Genomic DNA, 18,832 nt, shown 5'->3' on the forward strand with positions numbered 1-18,832 from the left:
TTTAATTAAAATAGCTGGCATTTATTTGGAAATTTTCAATATGAGCACTTGAGGTACATCAGTTTTGTGAGCGACTCAAACGCTCAGTGCCAAAATATAAACAAAAAATATCACACAAGGGAAAGTTATTAAATTGCTTTTTATTTCATCTGTCATTCCGTTTGCTCAATGTTAGAGCAGCGGCTCAATGTTTTGGCCTTGAAATATTTGTGAGGAGCAACTAATACTGTTGTACACAAAAAAAAAAACATTCAAAACCTGTTTAGCTTGCTAACTGCTTTAAGGCTACTGATTAGTGAGATATGGCAATAGCAATAAAATGATCAACAGTACTGTAAATATTCTCTATTAAAAATGATCTGTGCAAATACCTCAATTTGAGATGTTATAAAACAGGGATCTAATGTGTACTTACTCGGAGTGACCTAACGCCTCAAATCTCACTGCATATAAGCTGTCACATTTATTCTAAGCACAACATACACCTTCATTATTTAAAATCATGTGGGCACTCCCAATGCAATGACATCATTACAACATATTTCAGCACAAAGTGACACCTTAAGTTTGACGCTGGATTTTTTTAAGCTATTTTGTCAAGTTCTAAATGCAAAATGAGCAATACCTTTCGCGCTGAATTAAATTATGCGGACTGCAGAAGCGTGTACAAGCAAGCATCTGTTTACAATATATCTAAAAGGAGTATTAAAGTATATTTTGTAGTCAAGTAAACCATCTCTAAAAATAAGCCCTATTGGCTATTATATTTTTTTAAAACTATGCAAAGGAAGATGATATTTTCAAAAGCCATAGTCGGGAGATGTATGGCAGTGATTCTGGAGTATCTCCATACAGAGTGTGAGAAATGACCCTTCGCACCGGACATCTTCAGAGATCCTGGAAGGAAAAAACACATGACACGGGTTGGAAAATATCTGCATGCTCCATCCGGATCTCAAAATTGATTCATGAATGTTACCATCTTAAATATTAGGACTTTTGTATCATTTTAGCCTCCAGAACGATGGCAGGATTCTCAATATCGCCTTTGCTCTGAACCATTCTCAGCTCCAGCTGTGCAGGGCTGGGCCTATTCCCTGGGCCGGCCTTTTCTGAAACATAGCAGAGCAGTTGATCAAATTAGAAATCCCTTTATTGTCATTGTACTCAAGTGTGCAACGAGATTAACTTCAAGAAAACTGTATTCACCCCCCCTTCGATTATTGTGGGAATTGTGTCAAGCATGTGCAAACAATGACAGGAAACAATTTGTAAAGTAAGTAAAAATGAAATACCATTAGCATAATTAATGGTCCGCTTAATTACGTGGTGCATAACTGAAACAGTCTTTTCACAGGCAGCCTGGGGGGAAAACAGACAAACAGTAGAAGTGATTACACCAATTGGTCATTATGACATTGAAGCCGCTATTCAAGGATTGAGATCATTGCAGAGGTGGGTCTGAACCTTCAGGTCTTTGGGGTGATGGTGAGTCCAGGCAAGCAACAAGGCAGCAAACAGGTCCCCTGTCCCCACGAACACGGCATCAACTTTAGGGATGTCCATGCGGATCTTCTGAATGCTAATTGTCTCATCTGGTTGTACTACATGACAGAATGGACAACGGGACGGTTTTAGGTCTTGTTTGATTACAATTTGTTGGTTTGTCGTGTTTACACCAATTTACAAAAATGACACAAAACGGATGTTTTTTTTTTTTAGTTCCAGCGGAATTTAGTCATTGCTCGAGAATGGAAAGGTAATAGTATATGACAGATAAAAATGTTTTATGTCGTCTTGGCCACTCATTTATCCCAGCACACAAGTGTCACAATTCCAAAAATCAGTGGCGGGCCATGCATTTTACATGTAGGCCTTTAACGAAGTCCGACTTCGTCCTACTTGAATTAATCCCCCTCATATTACCATCATTTATGACACCACGGCTGGACAAATAATATACAAAAACACACACAGTACTGAGTGAGTGTTGGACGACCTAACTTCTCTTGAAAGGTCCGCCTTGAAAATGGCCTTGCAAGCGTATCTGCAATTAAATCCACACGTTTCCCTATCTCCCGTCAATGGCTAAGAAGCGTTGAATTGTAAATGTATCAATGTACACAGAGGAGGCGGCTTTGGGACTTTACCGATTTTTTGGCTCCCGAGGGCCACCAGGTACTGGTCTCCTTGATTTGAAGGCAACTCAGTACTAGTGAGTACCACTGTTTTCGGACCCATTTTATGAAGCAACTCCATTGCCTGGGGAGTCCACAAGACATACTAAGCTCACAATTTTGAACTGCTTGTATAAAATTCTAATCACAAAAGGTACCCACCTGAAGAGCATCTTCTATCGTGTGGATTTTCTTCCCAGTTAATAGCCTGTTTAAAAAAAGCAGGTGTATTAATTATCCGTATCATTTACAAGCACGTTCCTCCTGTACATATCTTTAACCATGCCACATCAGTAGCTTTCGTTCTCCAACTTTGTATTAATTAAAAGGCTACTCACTCTGCTTCAAACTGGTTGGGGGTAAGGATGTCGGCCAAAGGCACTACTTTGTCCCGGTAGACTGGCAGAAGTTCCTCTGGGACATACTGAAAAGGCACCAATTTGAAGGTTTGTTTCAACTTATTTTCAGGTCATCTTTTCATGTTTACTGCAGCATATTAGAACAGGATATAAAAATGCTCACCATTGCACCGTGGTCTCCCATTACCGGGTCACAAACTGTCGCAAAAAAAAAATATATATATAAGACAGGATCTAACTAGGTAGAAATTTAGTTTGTTCAACTTTGAATTGAGTCAACAAGTATTGCACTCACCATATACGAGACTGGGATTTGCCTTTTTGAGCTCTTGAACAATGTCAACCACAGTCACCAGGAAGGACGTGTCCCTGCTGTACCCTTGGTCAAGAAAATGGAAACAAAACAAATTTGAACTTGCAGAGGAAGGGCCAAGCCAACACGCTAAGCTCACAGCCATAACGGCCCTCTGAGGGAAATCGTAACTATGATGTGGCCCGTCCACAAAAATGAGTTTGACACCCCTGTCTTAATAGAACAAAAATGTTGCAAAATTGGCAAAACAGCAGCCAAGTGGTAGCTTGCTACCTCCTTTGCACTAGCGTCCACACGTGTGCACATACAAAATATAGCACAACTTTCAAAATAAAAGCACGGCATATTTTATGTTTTACTTTGACTTTATGGTCACTGTAAGGGTCGTCCAAAACTAAGAGAAGGCCAGATGGGACTCCCCGGGCCATACTTTGCCCAGGTGTGCTTTTGTCTCACCTGTGAGGATGTAGTCATAGTGGTTCACCTTATTGAGCTTGATGCCCTCATAGAGCACATTGAGCTCATCAGCTTTTAGTACTTGACCCTTCCAGTGGGCATAGCCTAAGACATGAGACAAAAGTTTGATTATTGATGTTTTTCCAAGAACACCATACAACAAAACGGAAAGTAATATTGGATGGAAGATATTTTCTGGAACTATTATGTTCCTTCCCTTTGCTGTTTTATCATTGACTCACTGTGATGTAATCTCCCTCTTAAACAGGGCCTCTACACTGACTGAAGAAGCAGCCACTTTCCCTCCCTTTTTGGTGCCCCTTCACCATGAACACACAATAAACCCCCACAGCTGTTCGGACTGCAAATGAAAAAACTCACAAACAGACAAAAAGAGCACCGAGTTCAATACGGGCCCTTTGCTGACCCTGAGCCAGTCAGCAGAGAGCCCCTCCTGCAGTGAGAAAGCTTTTACAGAAGAAAACACTCTCAGACCTGCACTGGAACATTTTAAAGGACATTTTCACATACGGGTCAAATTACAGGAGTGTGAATTAGCCTGAATGAACCAGTTTTGCCTGGAAAGGGAATATATATTAGATGTATTAATCTAAGAGGCTACTGTGCAAACATCTCCCATCATGTGTGAATTCACATTCTTTACATGCTTTGGTGCATAAAGCCCAGATCTAATTATAATTCTCTATTGAGCCCCGGACTTATACTCATTAGAGTTACGGTTGAATAAAATGCCATCCAAGCTGAATGTTGGTGCAGGGCAGAGTACAGCCTGGACACTCGCAGGGCACAGAAAGACATGCATTCTCGCTGAGATTCATATCTAAAGACAATTTAGAGTACAACTGAATACAAATTGACAGCAATGAATTTTTAACAGGCGGCCCAAGACTGAAATCGAAGAATGTTTGTGTTAAACATAAATGGAATATAAGTATCTATTAATTTTTCCTTTCTTAGAAAAAACGTTAGGACCTTGAGTGCAAAAGAATCCAGGGACTCCACAATGACACTGTCGTCCTTGTAACAAACCAGTGTGCCATAAACATTTAATGAATTACTTCTTAGCCGTGGATTATTAACAGCTCAGAGAGTAGTCCAGCATGTGTTTAAGTACATTAAAAAGAGGAAAAACACACATAACCAAGTACGGTACTAAAGGTTGTATTTACCAAATTGGAACACTGTAACTGAAAATGGGATTGAACTATTATCGCCAAACAAGAATATTGGCTACTTGGCTAGCATTAAAAAGAAGGATATATATATATATATATATATATATATATATATATATATATATATATATATATATATATATATATATATATATATATATATATATATATATATATATATATATATATATATATATATATATATATATATATATATATATATTAAGCAAACTCTACATAACGGTCCATTTTGGCAATGTTTTTAAACCTAAACCAAAAACAAATATGTAGCAATATGATAAAAAGAAACTACTGGCACACGCAATTGCCTCAAGTGAGGCCTCTGTAAACACATGAGCCAACCTGTGTGATTGGAAAATTGCACTGAGTTGATGGAGTCCACTTCAAAGCCCAGAACCTGAAAAGAGAACAAGAAAGAGAGAGATAGACATTCATTGAGTTGACCTTTGTACATAAACTAATGCAACAAGGCCCCCAAATGTAATCATGAAAACTTGAAAGTCTTTAATTGGCTGATTTATGGTCAAACGTAAAAGTTATTTCAATATTCACATTTAAAACTAAAGTTAGCCGTTATTCTTATTCGTAAGTAGTTTATACTAGCACATTTAAATTAGGGCGATTGTAGCCAAGGAACACTAAGCACAGCATGTTTACTTGGGCATATGTACATGTATAAAGTATTTTAAAAGAACATTACGCTCGCTCGAATAAAACCTATACAAATAAGTTATAGGAGACTCAATGGAGAAAAAAACTTAACTGTCTATACTCAGAGCAAGTATTCAAATTACTGACGGTGTTTAGACACATTGAACGCATCTCGACTCTGCAAGCAAACATGTTGCGTTCATGTCATTGTTAGAAATTGTTCCTCATTGATGCATAACGTTGATGTATTTTCCAGTTTAGATATGCAAGACGTGAACGCGACATGACATACATTACATAACAATACTGCAATACAATAGTTAGTCATATTAGCCACACAGCTACAAACATGCAAGAACCGCTATCTACCTGCAGAGGGAACGTTGCCGATTTATTTCCAACATATCCTCGGACAACATGACTCTGAATGGACAACACACGACATTCCATCGCCGCCATGAAACAAACTGCGATTAAAAACGCGAAACGCAATCAACAAACCATACAAGTCCAAGCGCAACATTAAAACTCTGCACAGCTTCGGAAGTGCTGAAAGTTAGCACATAGAGCCTGTCAGAGTAATCAGATGGAAAGGGCGACAAGTAGGACCACGCCTCACCCCCACCGATCTGTGCTTATTCAACTCATGGGCTGTCTCTCAAATTGTTTTCTCGTGGTTCGTTAAACGTCATCTTTGGGCGGACCGAGCAGGGAATTTGCGAGATGCAATTCTACTTCCGCGAACACACGAAAGTACCCGGATATGGCAACCTCGACTCGGGTTGCAGCCCATATGGTACGGCATCTCCAACAGGACAAACTACAATATGGCGATGTGCCACACCACAATAGAATATTTGCGGTATTAGGCTCTCAATGTAAAACACTTTTATTGAATTGGATAAAGTAATCACTTTATTTAATTATGTTATAGTGTGCAGCCAATAACGGTATGTCATTTTAAAAGATATCCACCGAGATGGTCAACACGTTAAAAGTTATTTACATTGAAAATGTTCTTAAGATTAAATGGACGCTTCATTGACGATTACATTGGCACTTATATAATAGGTTTGCACGTAAAAATGACATCAGTACTAAAATTTGAGGAGGCCGACTCCACAGCCGAATGTGGTCGCATTGGAAAGTTACATAGAGTGTTGTACGCATAACCCATAGCTGTAACATTCCGAAGAATAAAACGGCGCATTATAGTTACGTCGCCTACAGTCGAATAACTGGAGCCAATCTTCATCCAAATAAATTTGCATATAGACTCTTTCCCATTTTAGTCTCTGGAACTGGAACTTGCAATACCATGGGGAGAGCGGAGGGGGACGTGCTCATATTCCTCATTAAAAGTAGGCATTTTTCAAGTCGTCACTTATTTTCTAATTACTCCAAAATGAAAATAACGTCTAATTTCAGATTACCTACCAAAAAATATATAAACTGATCTTGATAGTGAAAAACTGGCCAACTGGGATCTTGTCCTCCTTTATACTTCCCACCTCTCACTGTCGCTGGCATTTGACCGTATTTTTAGAATCCGACAAACCCGTGTCTTTTACGTATATGACCACCAGATGGCAGCTGAAGACTTTTTCCCATGATTGTAATTGTTTCTTATTCAGACCAAAGAGAAGCAATAGTATTTATTTACACATTTATTACATCAACTGTCATACAAATATGAAGGGACTATTTAGGATCATGATGAGCGTCATGTGATGTTTTACCATTCCAGAAGAGGAGTGAGGAAATTCCAACTGAATTGAATTATACCAAAATTTGAGCCAGCATGGAAGGGAGATCATTGCTACTTTTGAGTCTGTGTTTTGTGGTCTTAGTGGTCTTTCACCTACAATATCGCCAAATTGGTGAGCTATTTTTAGCCCCGGCCGACTGGCCACTCATGTGGTCCTAGTCGGCTTACTGGAGACCGAGGACACCATGCTAGTTGTGCCCTATGCCATCTAGTGGAAGATAATTGAATTGTTTTTCCATTGCTGACATGGAGAAGCAAGAATCAATGATTTGCTGTAGATAAATAATTTTGGACCAATCAAATGAATCTGCATAACTTCCCATAGCACACCTGTTAATTACTGAAGACACTGTCCTATGCGACAAATGTTTTGGTGATCATTGCTTTAAACTGTGCACTAATTCATGGTGTATCCATCTTCAAAATATAAATGCAGCATCCAAATAAAATTTACTCAAGCATTTTAGAGCTATTTTATTTAATTGCACTGAGGCATCTTCAATAATAGACCAAACAAGATTAGGACGAACCATGCCAATCCTGCTGACCATTCATGACTGGGGATTGTAAATGGACGTCACGTCACATGGCACAACGCAGGTGAACGAAATAAATATACATCCGCGTAGTTTTGCGCGCACGGCCACCAACAGGAACTAGACCCGCCTTGCTTGGCCGCCTCCGCGTTTGTCACGCTTACGTCCAAGGGGGCGGAGCTATGTAACAAGCTGTCTTGACACGTAAGAGACTCACGCAATTTTACAAACGGAAGAAGTTTCTTTCCCACAAGTTGGATGAAGAAACGCCTCGGAATTGATGTAGTTGACCTGTAGCGTCTCTACAACTTACACCAACCTGGAGGTTCCGTACAAACGCACCGGGACGCTCCGGTAGAGCAGCCGAGGCGCCGACATGAGATTTGCAACCCTTGTTTCTACCCTGCGGTCGATGGGCCCGGTGGTAATCGGCATTTCTTTAGGATTTACCTTGAGTTTACTCAGTGTAAACTGGACAGAAGAAGCGTGTTATGTGGCTCACGGTGCTCATGTGGGTCGCGATGAACAGCCCAAGGGAGCCCGAAAAACCAATTCCATTTCAGTCACCCACGACGCGGAGCTTGAAGCGGATTTCGAACCAAGAATATTGCCCTATAAACAAGTTGAGCCGAGTACCGTTAAGAAAGTTATCAGGTACGTATGGGGATTGTAGTTTTATATTCCACAGCAACACACACGTCTCTTTATGCCTTACTACTATGTATTAAATGATGTATTCACTGCGATAGATAACAATGTAGACTAAATTAGGGATGGGCAAACTTTTTTTTTTGTGTTTAGGTCTGTATTCTGAATGTGGCATCTGTTTATATTGTTTTCCTGCACTTTATCCTACACGTACATTTACATTATTTTAGGGTAAACATGATTAGGATTTAGGAGCCGATCAGCGAGTTTAAGAAAACGATCACCGATCGATAAGCTCTAACAACCTATCCAATCTATTTAAAAAACTTATTTTATTTTATTTTTTGCTGTGCTGTTGCCCCTTGATGGCCATTGAAATGCATTGGAAAAAACAATTTGTAAATATTCTCCTCAAAATGCTAATTAACGTTCCGTACATGGAAATTAGGGTGGGGGGGTTGTTGTACCCTACAAGTTTAACGTTTGTATTCACAGAAATGTTCATAATTGGGGGGTGGGTTGAATGTGATTTTTTTTTTAAATTCAATATAGTTTACAATACAAAAATTCACCAATTCATCCACTTCACATACAATGTTCGTGTTCAAAGAAAAACAAGAACAAAACCAAAAACAACTCGGAGAACTTTACTGCAAATCAAGGTATCGTTTGCCTTATTGAGAAGTTCAGGTGTGCTCTGCTTCACCTTTCACCTTCACCATATAATTTTCCTCTTCTTCATTTTTTGTCTACCATCATCAAAAAGGATTACAAAGAATACATTGTCTACTCTGCTTTTCTCCCAAGGACAGCTGCAATAAGCTCGGCTCATTCACAACCCAAATGAAATGACAGTTACGATAGACAACAGATGGATGGACGACATATTACCAGTTTAATTGAGTTTTCTCATAGTTGCCTTTCATTTGCTGAAAGAACATGGTGTCTAATAATTTTTCAAATCTATACCACCACCCCTCATACAAAACAGTCATCCATTCCAGTGAAGACACTCTTAAACTATATGCAGTACTCATGCTGTGCTGACAGATTCAAATATGTTCACATTTTCCTGGACTCGGTCCCTGTTCAAATATTAGCCCTCAACCCCCCCAGGAGCTTTAAATATTGAACCCCTAAGTTTCATTTAAAAAAAGAAATGCTTTCCCACAGAGATGGGGTTTGTTGAGTTGTGGTACACAGATGTTTCGTTTCCAAAAGAGTTTTTGTTGTGACTTTCAGCTTGTCGCATGAGGTAAAAATACATTTATCTTTGAATGTAGTTTTTGTTTCAAGAAAATTATTAATACATAAGTCAATGATTCATCTGAAGGTTACTGACTGTCACATAGTTTAGCTTAATCATCTGTAATCATAGGTTTAAAAAATGAACACATACTACTATAGCAGATGTGGCAATTGCTCTTTTTTTTAAGTCATGTTACTTATTTGAGAGGGCTAAAACCAGATTGGATCATGGAACATATGGTACCATTAGACCTTAGACAATAACTTAAAGTGCAATATGGTCTATGTGCCCCCACTAGTCTAAACAATATATTCTGATTAATAATATGTTGGTGGAATAAGACTTAAGATGATTAATGAACCCGTTCTCAGGGTGCATTCATTTTGACATTATACTGCCCTCTGCTGTTGACTGGAATTGACATCAACGTCCCTTTGGGCTCACAGTGCGAACATCACATGACTAAATCCAGAAAACAACTGAGTTGTGACATTTCAACATGTCGTTTTGGTGTCTTTTTTCAGGGCCAAATATATAAGTACAGAACTGGGGATTCGCGAGCCTCTGTTCGTTGGAGTCCTGACGTCCAAAAACACCATTAACACCTTGGGCGTAGCTGTCAATCGCACCATCAGCCATCATCTGGACACTGTGGTCTTCTTCACTGGCACATACAACCGCAAAGCCCCCCACGGCATGTTTGTAGTCTCGCATGGAGACGAAAGACAGATCTGGAACATGTTTCAGACCGTCAAGTACATTTTCGACCATTATATCAACGAGTATGACTGGTTTTACTTCGTCCAAGATGATGTCTACACGGAAGCCGACAGGATCAAAGAACTTGTGGATCACCTGAGTATGAATCAAGAAGTTTACATGGGCTGTCCGGAGGAGTTCATAGGCGGGGAAATGGAAGGGAGCTACTGTTACGGAGGGTTTGGGTACCTCCTGTCCCGAACCTTGCTGCTTCGGCTTCAACCCTTCCTGGAAAATTGTAGGAACGACATCCTCAGCGCCAGGCCTGATGAGTGGCTCGGGAGATGCATCATCGACTATACGGCTACTAATTGTGTCAGCGAATTTCAGGTACGTAACTTGAGTTTTTTAGCATTTGGTCTTTTCTCATCACCACATTGGTCAAGACGGGTTAGAAATGTTGACCTTTCACTTGCTTGCTTGTTTCCGTCTCTTTCAGTCTTCAATGAGTAGGAAGAAAAAATGCCTTTTCTGGTTGAGATCAGAATTGACCGTTGACCTTTTTTGTTTTTCTTGGGAATTCAACTCAACTCGTTTCACAACATGTAACAGTTAGTCAGGGCCTCTTTATTCCTCCGCTCTGTGAATCACCATTTTACCAGTTACGTATTTGGGTGATTTTATGCTAAGAGTGACTCGCCGTGCACCTCACATGATGTGATTGTGGAACATTCCCTCTACCATGTTTGACACATGACGCGGTATGATTCTGATCTGTTCCTTTCCTTCTCCGTTTTTTTCTCTTCGCAATGATGGTTGACTTTGGTTTAATCTGTCCAAAATCAATCGGATACATGAACACCTAAAGCTGTTTTTAATTTTCTGCTAAGGTCTAATTCGTCTTTCCAGTGAAGGGTATCACTGGTCGTCATATTGCTGTGAACCTTTTTTGCATTCAGGAGCCTGCAGAGCGTAGATTTTTGTTAACGATCTCATTCAACCAACTACTCCATCTTTTACTTGACTTCTGTTAATGCTATAAAGAGATTTTGTTTACCAATGAAAGGAGGCCTTTATAATCATCCACTTCACTGCCTTTTGTGCATTTTTAGGCCTTTATTTTTTTCCGACCTCATATTTTTAGAAACACTCAAAAATAGTACATTTTAATTACTTCCTGATCGTTTTATTTATCACATTGTGATGGTCTATAAAGGCAGAATTCTAAAATCAGACTGACGCGTTCTTCCATTATGCGTTGCAATGTGAAGTCTTGCGTGCAAGAGAAAGGGACAGTTTCTAGTCGAAATGAACATGAAGAGCTGAAGGGACTTAAATGTGAAAGACAGCATATAAAACAGTAATAAACATCCTTGCATTGAGTTGGTATTCACGGTATATTACAGAGTGGGTTGTTAATCCTCTCTTGTTTTTAAAAGTGTGTCTGCTGTAAAGGGGACAAGCACAGCTCCCCGTAAATCTACTCATTGCAACATCATTGGCATTGCAGTTCAGACGTACTTGAAGATGTCACTGATGAAGAAGCGACATGCCATCATACCTATTCCATTTTGACCTCAGCTAGTTTGGGATTTTCTTCATCAATCATCCTGGAACATTCGGAAAACTTTAACAAGATTATGAAGTACTGTCAGGCGTGTCTCAAGGTCTAACCCATATTCTTCCATAGCTGTGCGGGAATTATGACTAATGGAGAGAATATAAATATTCCTATACTTTTTTTTTTTTCAAAATCTTCACACTGGGCCAAAACTAACCACATTTTATGGAAATAAAAACAATTGGAGTGCTCATAGAGACTCGCACAATGAAAGGAGTTGGGATGTGGGAGGAAAACATCAGTTTGTATTTTCAGACAAAAATTGCTCATGTCTCGACTGGGAGAGACCTCCCTGCCCTGTTACGCAGAGTCTTAATTCTGAACTCTTTTAATAGCTTGATAAATTGGATTCACTTTTTTAATCACTCAAGCGCCTTAGGTGCTGACTTTGTTTACCCATTAAATGACATCATCTTCAGTGATTGTTTTATTTACTTAATCCTGACCCCTTTAAATTCCAAATTCATTCTTTGACTGTAACGCTGTATCGTTTCTTGAGAAAAGCGAGATTTCATTCATATTTAAAAGCTGTTTCTGCCATTTTGAATTCTCGTCCTTCTGCCTTAGGGCCTCCGCTACCACCATTATCAGTTGGGCAAAAACTCCGATCCAAGCAAAGAGCAGAGTGAACAGTTTAAAAGAGCTCTGACTGTCCATCCAGTGTCTGACCCTGAAGAGATGTACCGGCTGCACAAACACTTCACAGAGATTGAACTGCAGAAGACTTACGATGAGATCGCTAAGCTCCAGGTAAGCTGATTTTCAAGTGTCACAAATCACCTGTTCTCTCTGAGCTACATTCAGAAACTTGCACTCAAGTCGTCGCTCCGGCACAGTCACATTGGTTGGGTGATGATTCTACTTGTCGTTCCACAGGCCGAAATAAAAAACGTCAGCGTGGATGCTTACGACGGCAACCGAAGTGCTCAGTGGCCGATCGGAATCAACCCGCCTTTTGAACCAAAGTCTCGCCATGAAGTTATTAATTGGGACTACTTTACAGAAGCGGATATTTATTCGTGCATCGACGGATCCCCCAAGTGCGATCTTCATGGCATCGACCGCTTGGATGTGGCGGATATCATTGACATCGCTGTAGGAGAGCTGAACAAGAAGTACAAACCAGTTTTGCACCTGAAGAAGCAGCACCTGATTAACGGCTACAGGCGCTTCGACCCCACCCGGGGCATGGAGTACACTTTGGATTTACAGCTCGAGGCGGTCACCCAAAAAGGTCACAGTCATTCTCTCACCAAGCGTGTTCATCTGGTTCGACCTTTGAGCCAGGTCGAGATAATTCCCATGCCCTATGTCACAGAAGGTACCAGGGTTCACGCCATTATCCCCATGACTGTGTTGGAGCGGGACTATGTTGAGAATTTCTTAAAAGTCTTTGCCTCCAATGCCTTTGAAACGAGCGAGAACATCATCCTGACTTTTCTGTTCATTTACGATCCAGTGGAAGCGCAGCAAGTTAGCCAGAACGATATATTTGCCAGCGTTAAGACTCAAATAAACCTCTATGAGCACAAATACCCGACAGTGAAAATCCCCTGGATAAGCGTCAAGACAGACACACCATCTCAGATCAAATTCATGGACATCATCTCCAAGAAGCACCCGGTTGACACGCTGTTCCTTCTCGCTAGCGTCAACACCAACGTCAATTCCGACTTTGTGAACCGCTGCCGCATGAATTCCATCAACAACTGGCAAGTGTTCTTCCCCATCCATTTCCAGGATTACAACCCCGACGTGGTCTATCACAACAAGCCACGTCCGGCCACAATCGACCTGTTTAAGGACTCGGGACATTTTGACCGCTGGTCGTTTGACGAAGCTTGTTTTTACAACGCAGACTACATGGCAACGCGCACAAAAATGGTTGCAGATGTCCAGGAGAACGAGGATATCCTGGAGACGCTGGACATTTACGACATATTCGTAAAGTACTCCGGGCTGCACGTATTCAGGGCAGTCGAGCCGGCGTTACACCAGCGCTACCGCTACCAAAAATGCAACCCGCGGCTCAGTGAGGACATCTACCACAGGTGTGTTCAGAGTAACTTGGAAGGTGTCGCTTCTCGCTCGCAACTCGCAATGCTGCTCTTTGAAGAACAAGGAAATAACACTTGAGCGCAAACAGCCCAAACCTCGACACCTACATGTGACATGAAAAGTGGTGTTTCTTCAAATGGATTTGGGGACAAAAAACTATTTTGGTGCGCCCGATTCTAAGGGCGAGACTGAACGTCACACATGTTGCGGTCCATTTTTGGGCAGTGGGCAATTCTGTTCTAAAAATCATGTTTACAACACTTGGAGGCACACCGAGCAACGCGGCCGAACACGACTGAACTCGACAACTGCTGACGAATCGTGTTGGCCACTCATGGCCGCACACCTGCTGATAGACACTTTCACACATACTAACTCGCTGCAATGAAAAAAAACTGTGAACGCTGGTGTTCGGAAACATTTAATTGAAAGACAATTCCTGCCTGACGTAACTATATTATGATAACGCGGAGAGGAAAAGGTCAAGAAGAAAGGAGAAAGCTCATTGAATATGCTTGTGCATTTTGATGACAGAGACTCTCTACGCTTTGCTTTTTAGTCACAGGGTACAAACGAAATAACAATGTGGTTGACTATTTTGTAAAACCAACGTATATACAGTATTGGTACGGCTTGCCGGAGTCTGACTGAATCTCACTTGGCAGCCGGAGACTTTATTTTTCTCGTGAAAGTGATACGACGTGGCACGTTGGACGCCATTCACCTGTGATGAAAATTGCGCCGAAAGACTAGTTGCCAACTGTCAGCCAATCATGAACACGAGTTTCACAACCCCCACACACTGCGAGATAGTTCAGTGGTGTTGGGTCGCGTTGCTCAGTGTGAGGCGGAGTTAGTAGCCTGTACGAAGGGACTTTCCGACCATTATCTTTTGCTATATTTGACCACTATGTTGTGGAAACAGGGTGTTGTTATGCTGGTGGTCCATCCAGTTTTCTGTGATCGAGTGTTGGCACGTGCCCAGTCGACTCTGCGCACGGCACACCTCGTTCTCAGCACCTGTCGGTTACAATGTTACCCAGAATCTGTTTCTGCGATTTTTGGTTGCGTGCTATTCCTCTCATTTTGCACTAGGGGGTTGTCTGCAATTGTTTGCGATGAACAGAGCGTGGCTGCTTTGGTGAATTTTCGTCTCGGTCAGTCCAAGTTAGACCAAATAAGATATTTAAAAGTGGTTTGCACTGTTACAGAAGAGCGTCTTTCAGGAGTTCTGTTCCGGTTTTTCTCTACGTGTTTCCGAGACACTCGCTGACCAAAAAACATGAACAGTGGTTTAGTAAGATGCGGTCCTTTGCATGACGAATGGTATTGACCATAATCCTTTATTAATATGGTTTATCTGTCGCTATGCATCACCATCAGCAGTGACACAGATGCGAGTATATTCAAATGAAATTGCTGTAATTGTGCCTTGAAACTGATTTTTTTCTCTCTCTCTCCATCAGATGGTTCTTTTTGAAGTCACATTTATGTTACGTGATAGTTTTGCAATTCAGGTGCTGAAGTTGCTGCGTTTTTCGTGAAAACGCCACGCTTAGCCACTGTTTGACGAGTAAAGATGTTGCGTGACATAACTGCTTTTCCGAGGCCCTTTTGGGAGCAAGCGCCTTTTCCACAAGTTGCGTATGTGCCTCAAACCACGCACTGGAGCATTTCCTGCCGGTTTTTGGTGTATGAAGGCGTGTGTACATTTGGGTTCTTGAATTGTTGCTAAAAATGTACCCACAGAAAGCCTGGAAGAACTCTGAATATTTGCAGGCAAACAGAACATGAAGTTCATTTCCTTGGCGTTTCTGCAAAGAACTTTGGGATATTCTGAGAGGATGTGGTGGGAAGTGTTAATGGGAACAATGTTTGACCCATTAGTTTGTGTGGTCTGTGAGAGGTCATATTTGAACTTGCAAAGGTTTTGATCCACTCCACTATTCAGTCAAGACGTGAATTATTGGCTTCTTTTGTTTTGTTTTATTCCATTCTCATTTAAAGCAAGCGCAAAGCTTTCATAGACGACTTTTACTGAAGGAACTTTTTTTTTTTTTTGAATACAGGTTACTTACGAAGTGCAATATTGCTGCTAACGCCACTGTTGAGTGACACGATGGAGTACATTAGCATTTACTTGACAATACCATATGGTACTTTAAAAAAAAAATTTTTTTTTCGTTCTCGGTGAGGTGTTTGCTAATTTTGGACGTAGATGTGGAATCAAACATTTTCGGTACAAGGGTTTTAAAAGTAATCCGTGTTTGGCAAGTTTTGAAGCTTGCTCTAAATGCAACGATTTGATCTACTTGTGTGAGGATGATGCCCCTCGGCATGCGTCTGGAGATTGGCCAATGAGAATTAACGAGGGCTTTTTGGTAGGAAATGCTCCAAGAAGGCCAAGGGCGAGGAATACAAGCACAGATTTATTTATTTATTTTTTTTAACATCCCCCCCCCCCCTCTTACTGTGATTCATACGATGCAATGATTCAATTTTAATAATAGCAGCACCGAGCTGGAAATGAACATAATGAAAAGCTAAATGGACCAATATGTAGGTTTCAGTCACATATGGCAGTCATTTTTCAACTCGCTAAATTTGTTGACTTGATTCTCAATTGCGGTTTACGTAGTTGAATTCTTTAAATGAAAACAACGATGAACGTTGTGTTCCACGATCAATCCGACACGTTGGTCCTTGGTCATCGGTTTTACGATTTTAGCTTGACCTATATTTTGCAATCCCGTTTTGCTGTACACATGGGGTTTCTGTCTTGCAGTCATTTAATTTTTAATTTTTTTTTTTTTTTTTTGACAAGCACAGTCTTTTTTTACCAAGACGATGCTCTGCTGAATGTTTTCCTATGAAGAGTGTCGCACAACGAACCAATAATTGTTAACCTTCCAAAAACCACTGTGAATTTTGGCGACAACAAATTGAGTTGTGACCACCAAAGCCAACCAAGTAGGACGACGTTGAACTATGCCGTCGACTGTTTTGTAATAGCGCACTAATTTTATCGGTACTTTTGTAAAGCCTTTTTAATTCCACACATCACATCATTTTATATGACGACGAACACACCCTTGCTGTTACTTATTTGCTTACTGTGGCGTTTGGCCTTGATGACTATTTAAATGTTTTTTTTGTCGTCTGTCTGTTTTTTTTTTTTTTTTTTTGCATCTCCACCAAATGTGTTTGATTTATTCTGGTACCAATCGAACCAAAGCAAGTGAAGCAAGACTTTAATTGATGCTCAACATTTTTCAATATGTGCCGTAATTACCAATCAAATGTGAAATGCAATTTTTTTTTTTAAATTAAATAAAAACGTATTTTATGACTAGCTCAGAGTTGAGATGTTTTAATAGATGAAAACACCTTTGTTGTAAATGGCAAAATCACGTTTGTCCTTTAGGTGTCAGCAGAAGAGCGCATTATCATTTGCAATAATACTCTTCCAGTGCCAGTTATGGGCAATCTGAATATTGATCAATATCTCAAGCACAATTCTTTTGAGTCATTTTCCTGACATGTTCTTTACCATTAGCATTCTTCACATCCGACCTGAAGCGCTTTTTAGTCCGGTTTGGCTAAAAGCAGGGGGAAATACTGCAAACGTAATTATAGTTTTAGTTATGTCAAAGGTCCCTATGTACTCCCCCCCGGGGCATGTCGTAAAGCCACATAATTACAGAGCAGCTGGGACTTAATTGCAAGCCATCATTTTGTACTTGGTTTTATGCACTCTCTCCTCCCACACAGAGCCATATTTTCTTCAAAATCATCGAGGAACTGATTTCGTTTTCCGGGTTCATGTCAAGGTTATGTAAAAAAAAAAATGTCGCATGCTTTGATGAATATTCAGGAAAAAAAACCCAAACGATTTTGACACTAAAAGCCAACTGATTTGCGTGTGTCACCTTTAACCTCCACGTTGTCAAACCTTTTAAATTCATTCAAGCTTGCAGCCGTTCATTACGCTCATAATATTATCTCGTGAAGCTATCCAAGTGAAATTCAATAAAGTGAAAGTTATGCATACGCAATATCGGCAGCACTTCCGATGTGTTGGCAGGGTTGCAGTCTTGTCTTGGCTGCTGTGCGCAAGTTTGTCTGTTCACTGCAGGTTTTCTTCGGGTAATCAGATTTCCTCCCACGTGCCAAAAACGTGCATGTTTGACTTTTTGTTGTAATTGGGATGTTTTTAATTGTACAGCACATTTTGAGCTGCATTTTCTGAGTGAAAAGTGCAATTTAAATATTTAATTTTATTTGATAGGTCTATCAGTCTACATACTCCAAACAACGCCGATCTAAACTGAAATAAAGTGTCATTTTATTTTGACAAAAATAAGTGAAATGATTTTGAATCAAAATGATCTCTTGGAAAATATTCCATTGAACATATTTCTTTGGTCTCATTTGAACTAAAATGACATTTAGTGGCTGAAGTGTGTTCCTCAGACACCAAATGCCATCGTGTGACAAAGAATTGCCCTGAAAGTAAACTCCTAAGGGTCTTGGGGAATCCCAAGAATGCAGGCCGCATGCTGTCCTGTCTGCTGCGGTTCCAGCCTGAGGCCTGACATTGTGCCCGGCAGCACCCCACTCGGCTTACATGCGCACGTGACGGCAGCTCTTGTATAAACACGGCCCGCCTCTTTCACGCTTTCTCAATCAGAAAGCAACGTGAGTCATGCAAGACGGATACCAAATGGTCTTCAGACATGGATGGCGTGAAGAAAGAAGACATCACATAATCCTTGATCGCCATTCAAGCAAATTCCCCTATAAAAAACTTGCATTCTTGTCGACTCGCCGGGCCCCCGTGCGACTTGTTTGAGAGCGGCCACTGTTATTGATGGCAGAGGAGAGGATTGTTATGCATGGCCTTGTGCGCGATGCCATCAGAGAGTACGATTGGGAACCTTTTGAAAATGTCAAAGTGACACATGATTATGAATATTAAACAGTCATATACAGCCCATGATTACTTGACAGGAATAGGGAAGTTGACAGATGGCGCTGTGCAGGAACCCGTAGTGAATATCTAAGTTAGAACTGCTGAGTG

General features: G+C 40.6%; 2 protein-coding genes across 3 annotated transcripts; one reads left to right on the top strand and one right to left on the bottom strand.

The window, feature by feature from the left end:
- Nucleotides 1-120: 120 nt before the first annotated feature.
- Nucleotides 121-5,929, bottom strand: LOC148323541 (pyridoxal kinase-like). Of its 2 annotated transcripts, XM_088315720.1 has the most exons (13): nucleotides 5,543-5,929; nucleotides 4,865-4,919; nucleotides 3,306-3,410; nucleotides 2,832-2,915; nucleotides 2,700-2,734; nucleotides 2,516-2,601; nucleotides 2,340-2,385; nucleotides 2,151-2,262; nucleotides 2,000-2,047; nucleotides 1,468-1,604; nucleotides 1,296-1,362; nucleotides 980-1,112; nucleotides 121-897 (listed from the first exon to the last, which is right to left on the bottom strand). In XM_088315720.1, exons 1-12 carry the CDS (start codon nucleotides 5,630-5,632, stop codon nucleotides 991-993), a joined length of 987 nt encoding a protein of 328 aa, XP_088171846.1. In that variant the 5' UTR covers nucleotides 5,633-5,929; the 3' UTR covers nucleotides 121-897; nucleotides 980-990. The 2 variants fall into 2 exon arrangements, with proteins under 2 accessions (XP_088171846.1, XP_088171847.1); XM_088315721.1 differs by lacking the exon at nucleotides 2,000-2,047 and having other exon boundaries at nucleotides 5,543-5,926.
- A 1,742-nt stretch (nucleotides 5,930-7,671) lies between these two features.
- chpfa (chondroitin polymerizing factor a) lies at nucleotides 7,672-17,104 on the top strand. Its single transcript, XM_088315540.1, has 4 exons — nucleotides 7,672-8,131; nucleotides 9,899-10,463; nucleotides 12,262-12,444; nucleotides 12,571-17,104. The coding sequence occupies exons 1-4, from the start codon at nucleotides 7,854-7,856 to the stop codon at nucleotides 13,828-13,830; spliced, it is 2,286 nt and encodes a 761-aa protein (XP_088171666.1). The 5' UTR covers nucleotides 7,672-7,853; the 3' UTR covers nucleotides 13,831-17,104.
- Nucleotides 17,105-18,832: the final 1,728 nt, after the last annotated feature.

Source organism: Idiotropiscis lumnitzeri, chromosome 14, assembly GCF_059441095.1.
Source record: "Idiotropiscis lumnitzeri isolate Australia: NSW breed Sydney's pygmy pipehorse chromosome 14, RoL_Ilum_1.0, whole genome shotgun sequence".
Lineage (NCBI taxonomy): Eukaryota > Metazoa > Chordata > Actinopteri > Syngnathiformes > Syngnathidae > Idiotropiscis > Idiotropiscis lumnitzeri.

Bases quoted from the DNA above. Each gene is read 5' to 3' on its own strand.
- LOC148323541 (XM_088315720.1), bottom strand. From the start codon at position 5,632: ATGGCGGCGATGGAATGTCGTGTGTTGTCCATTCAGAGTCATGTTGTC. The intron at 2,263-2,339 runs GTGGGTACCTTT...TGGACTCCCCAG, and splicing joins CGATAGAAGATGCTCTTCAG to GCAATGGAGTTGCTTCATAA. The intron at 1,113-1,295 runs GTATTTCATTTT...GCTATGTTTCAG, and splicing joins GACCATTAATTATGCTAATG to AAAAGGCCGGCCCAGGGAAT.
- chpfa (XM_088315540.1), top strand. From the start codon at position 7,854: ATGAGATTTGCAACCCTTGTTTCTACCCTGCGGTCGATGGGCCCGGTG. The intron at 8,132-9,898 runs GTACGTATGGGG...GTCTTTTTTCAG, and splicing joins ACCGTTAAGAAAGTTATCAG to GGCCAAATATATAAGTACAG. The intron at 12,445-12,570 runs GTAAGCTGATTT...GTCGTTCCACAG, and splicing joins ATGAGATCGCTAAGCTCCAG to GCCGAAATAAAAAACGTCAG.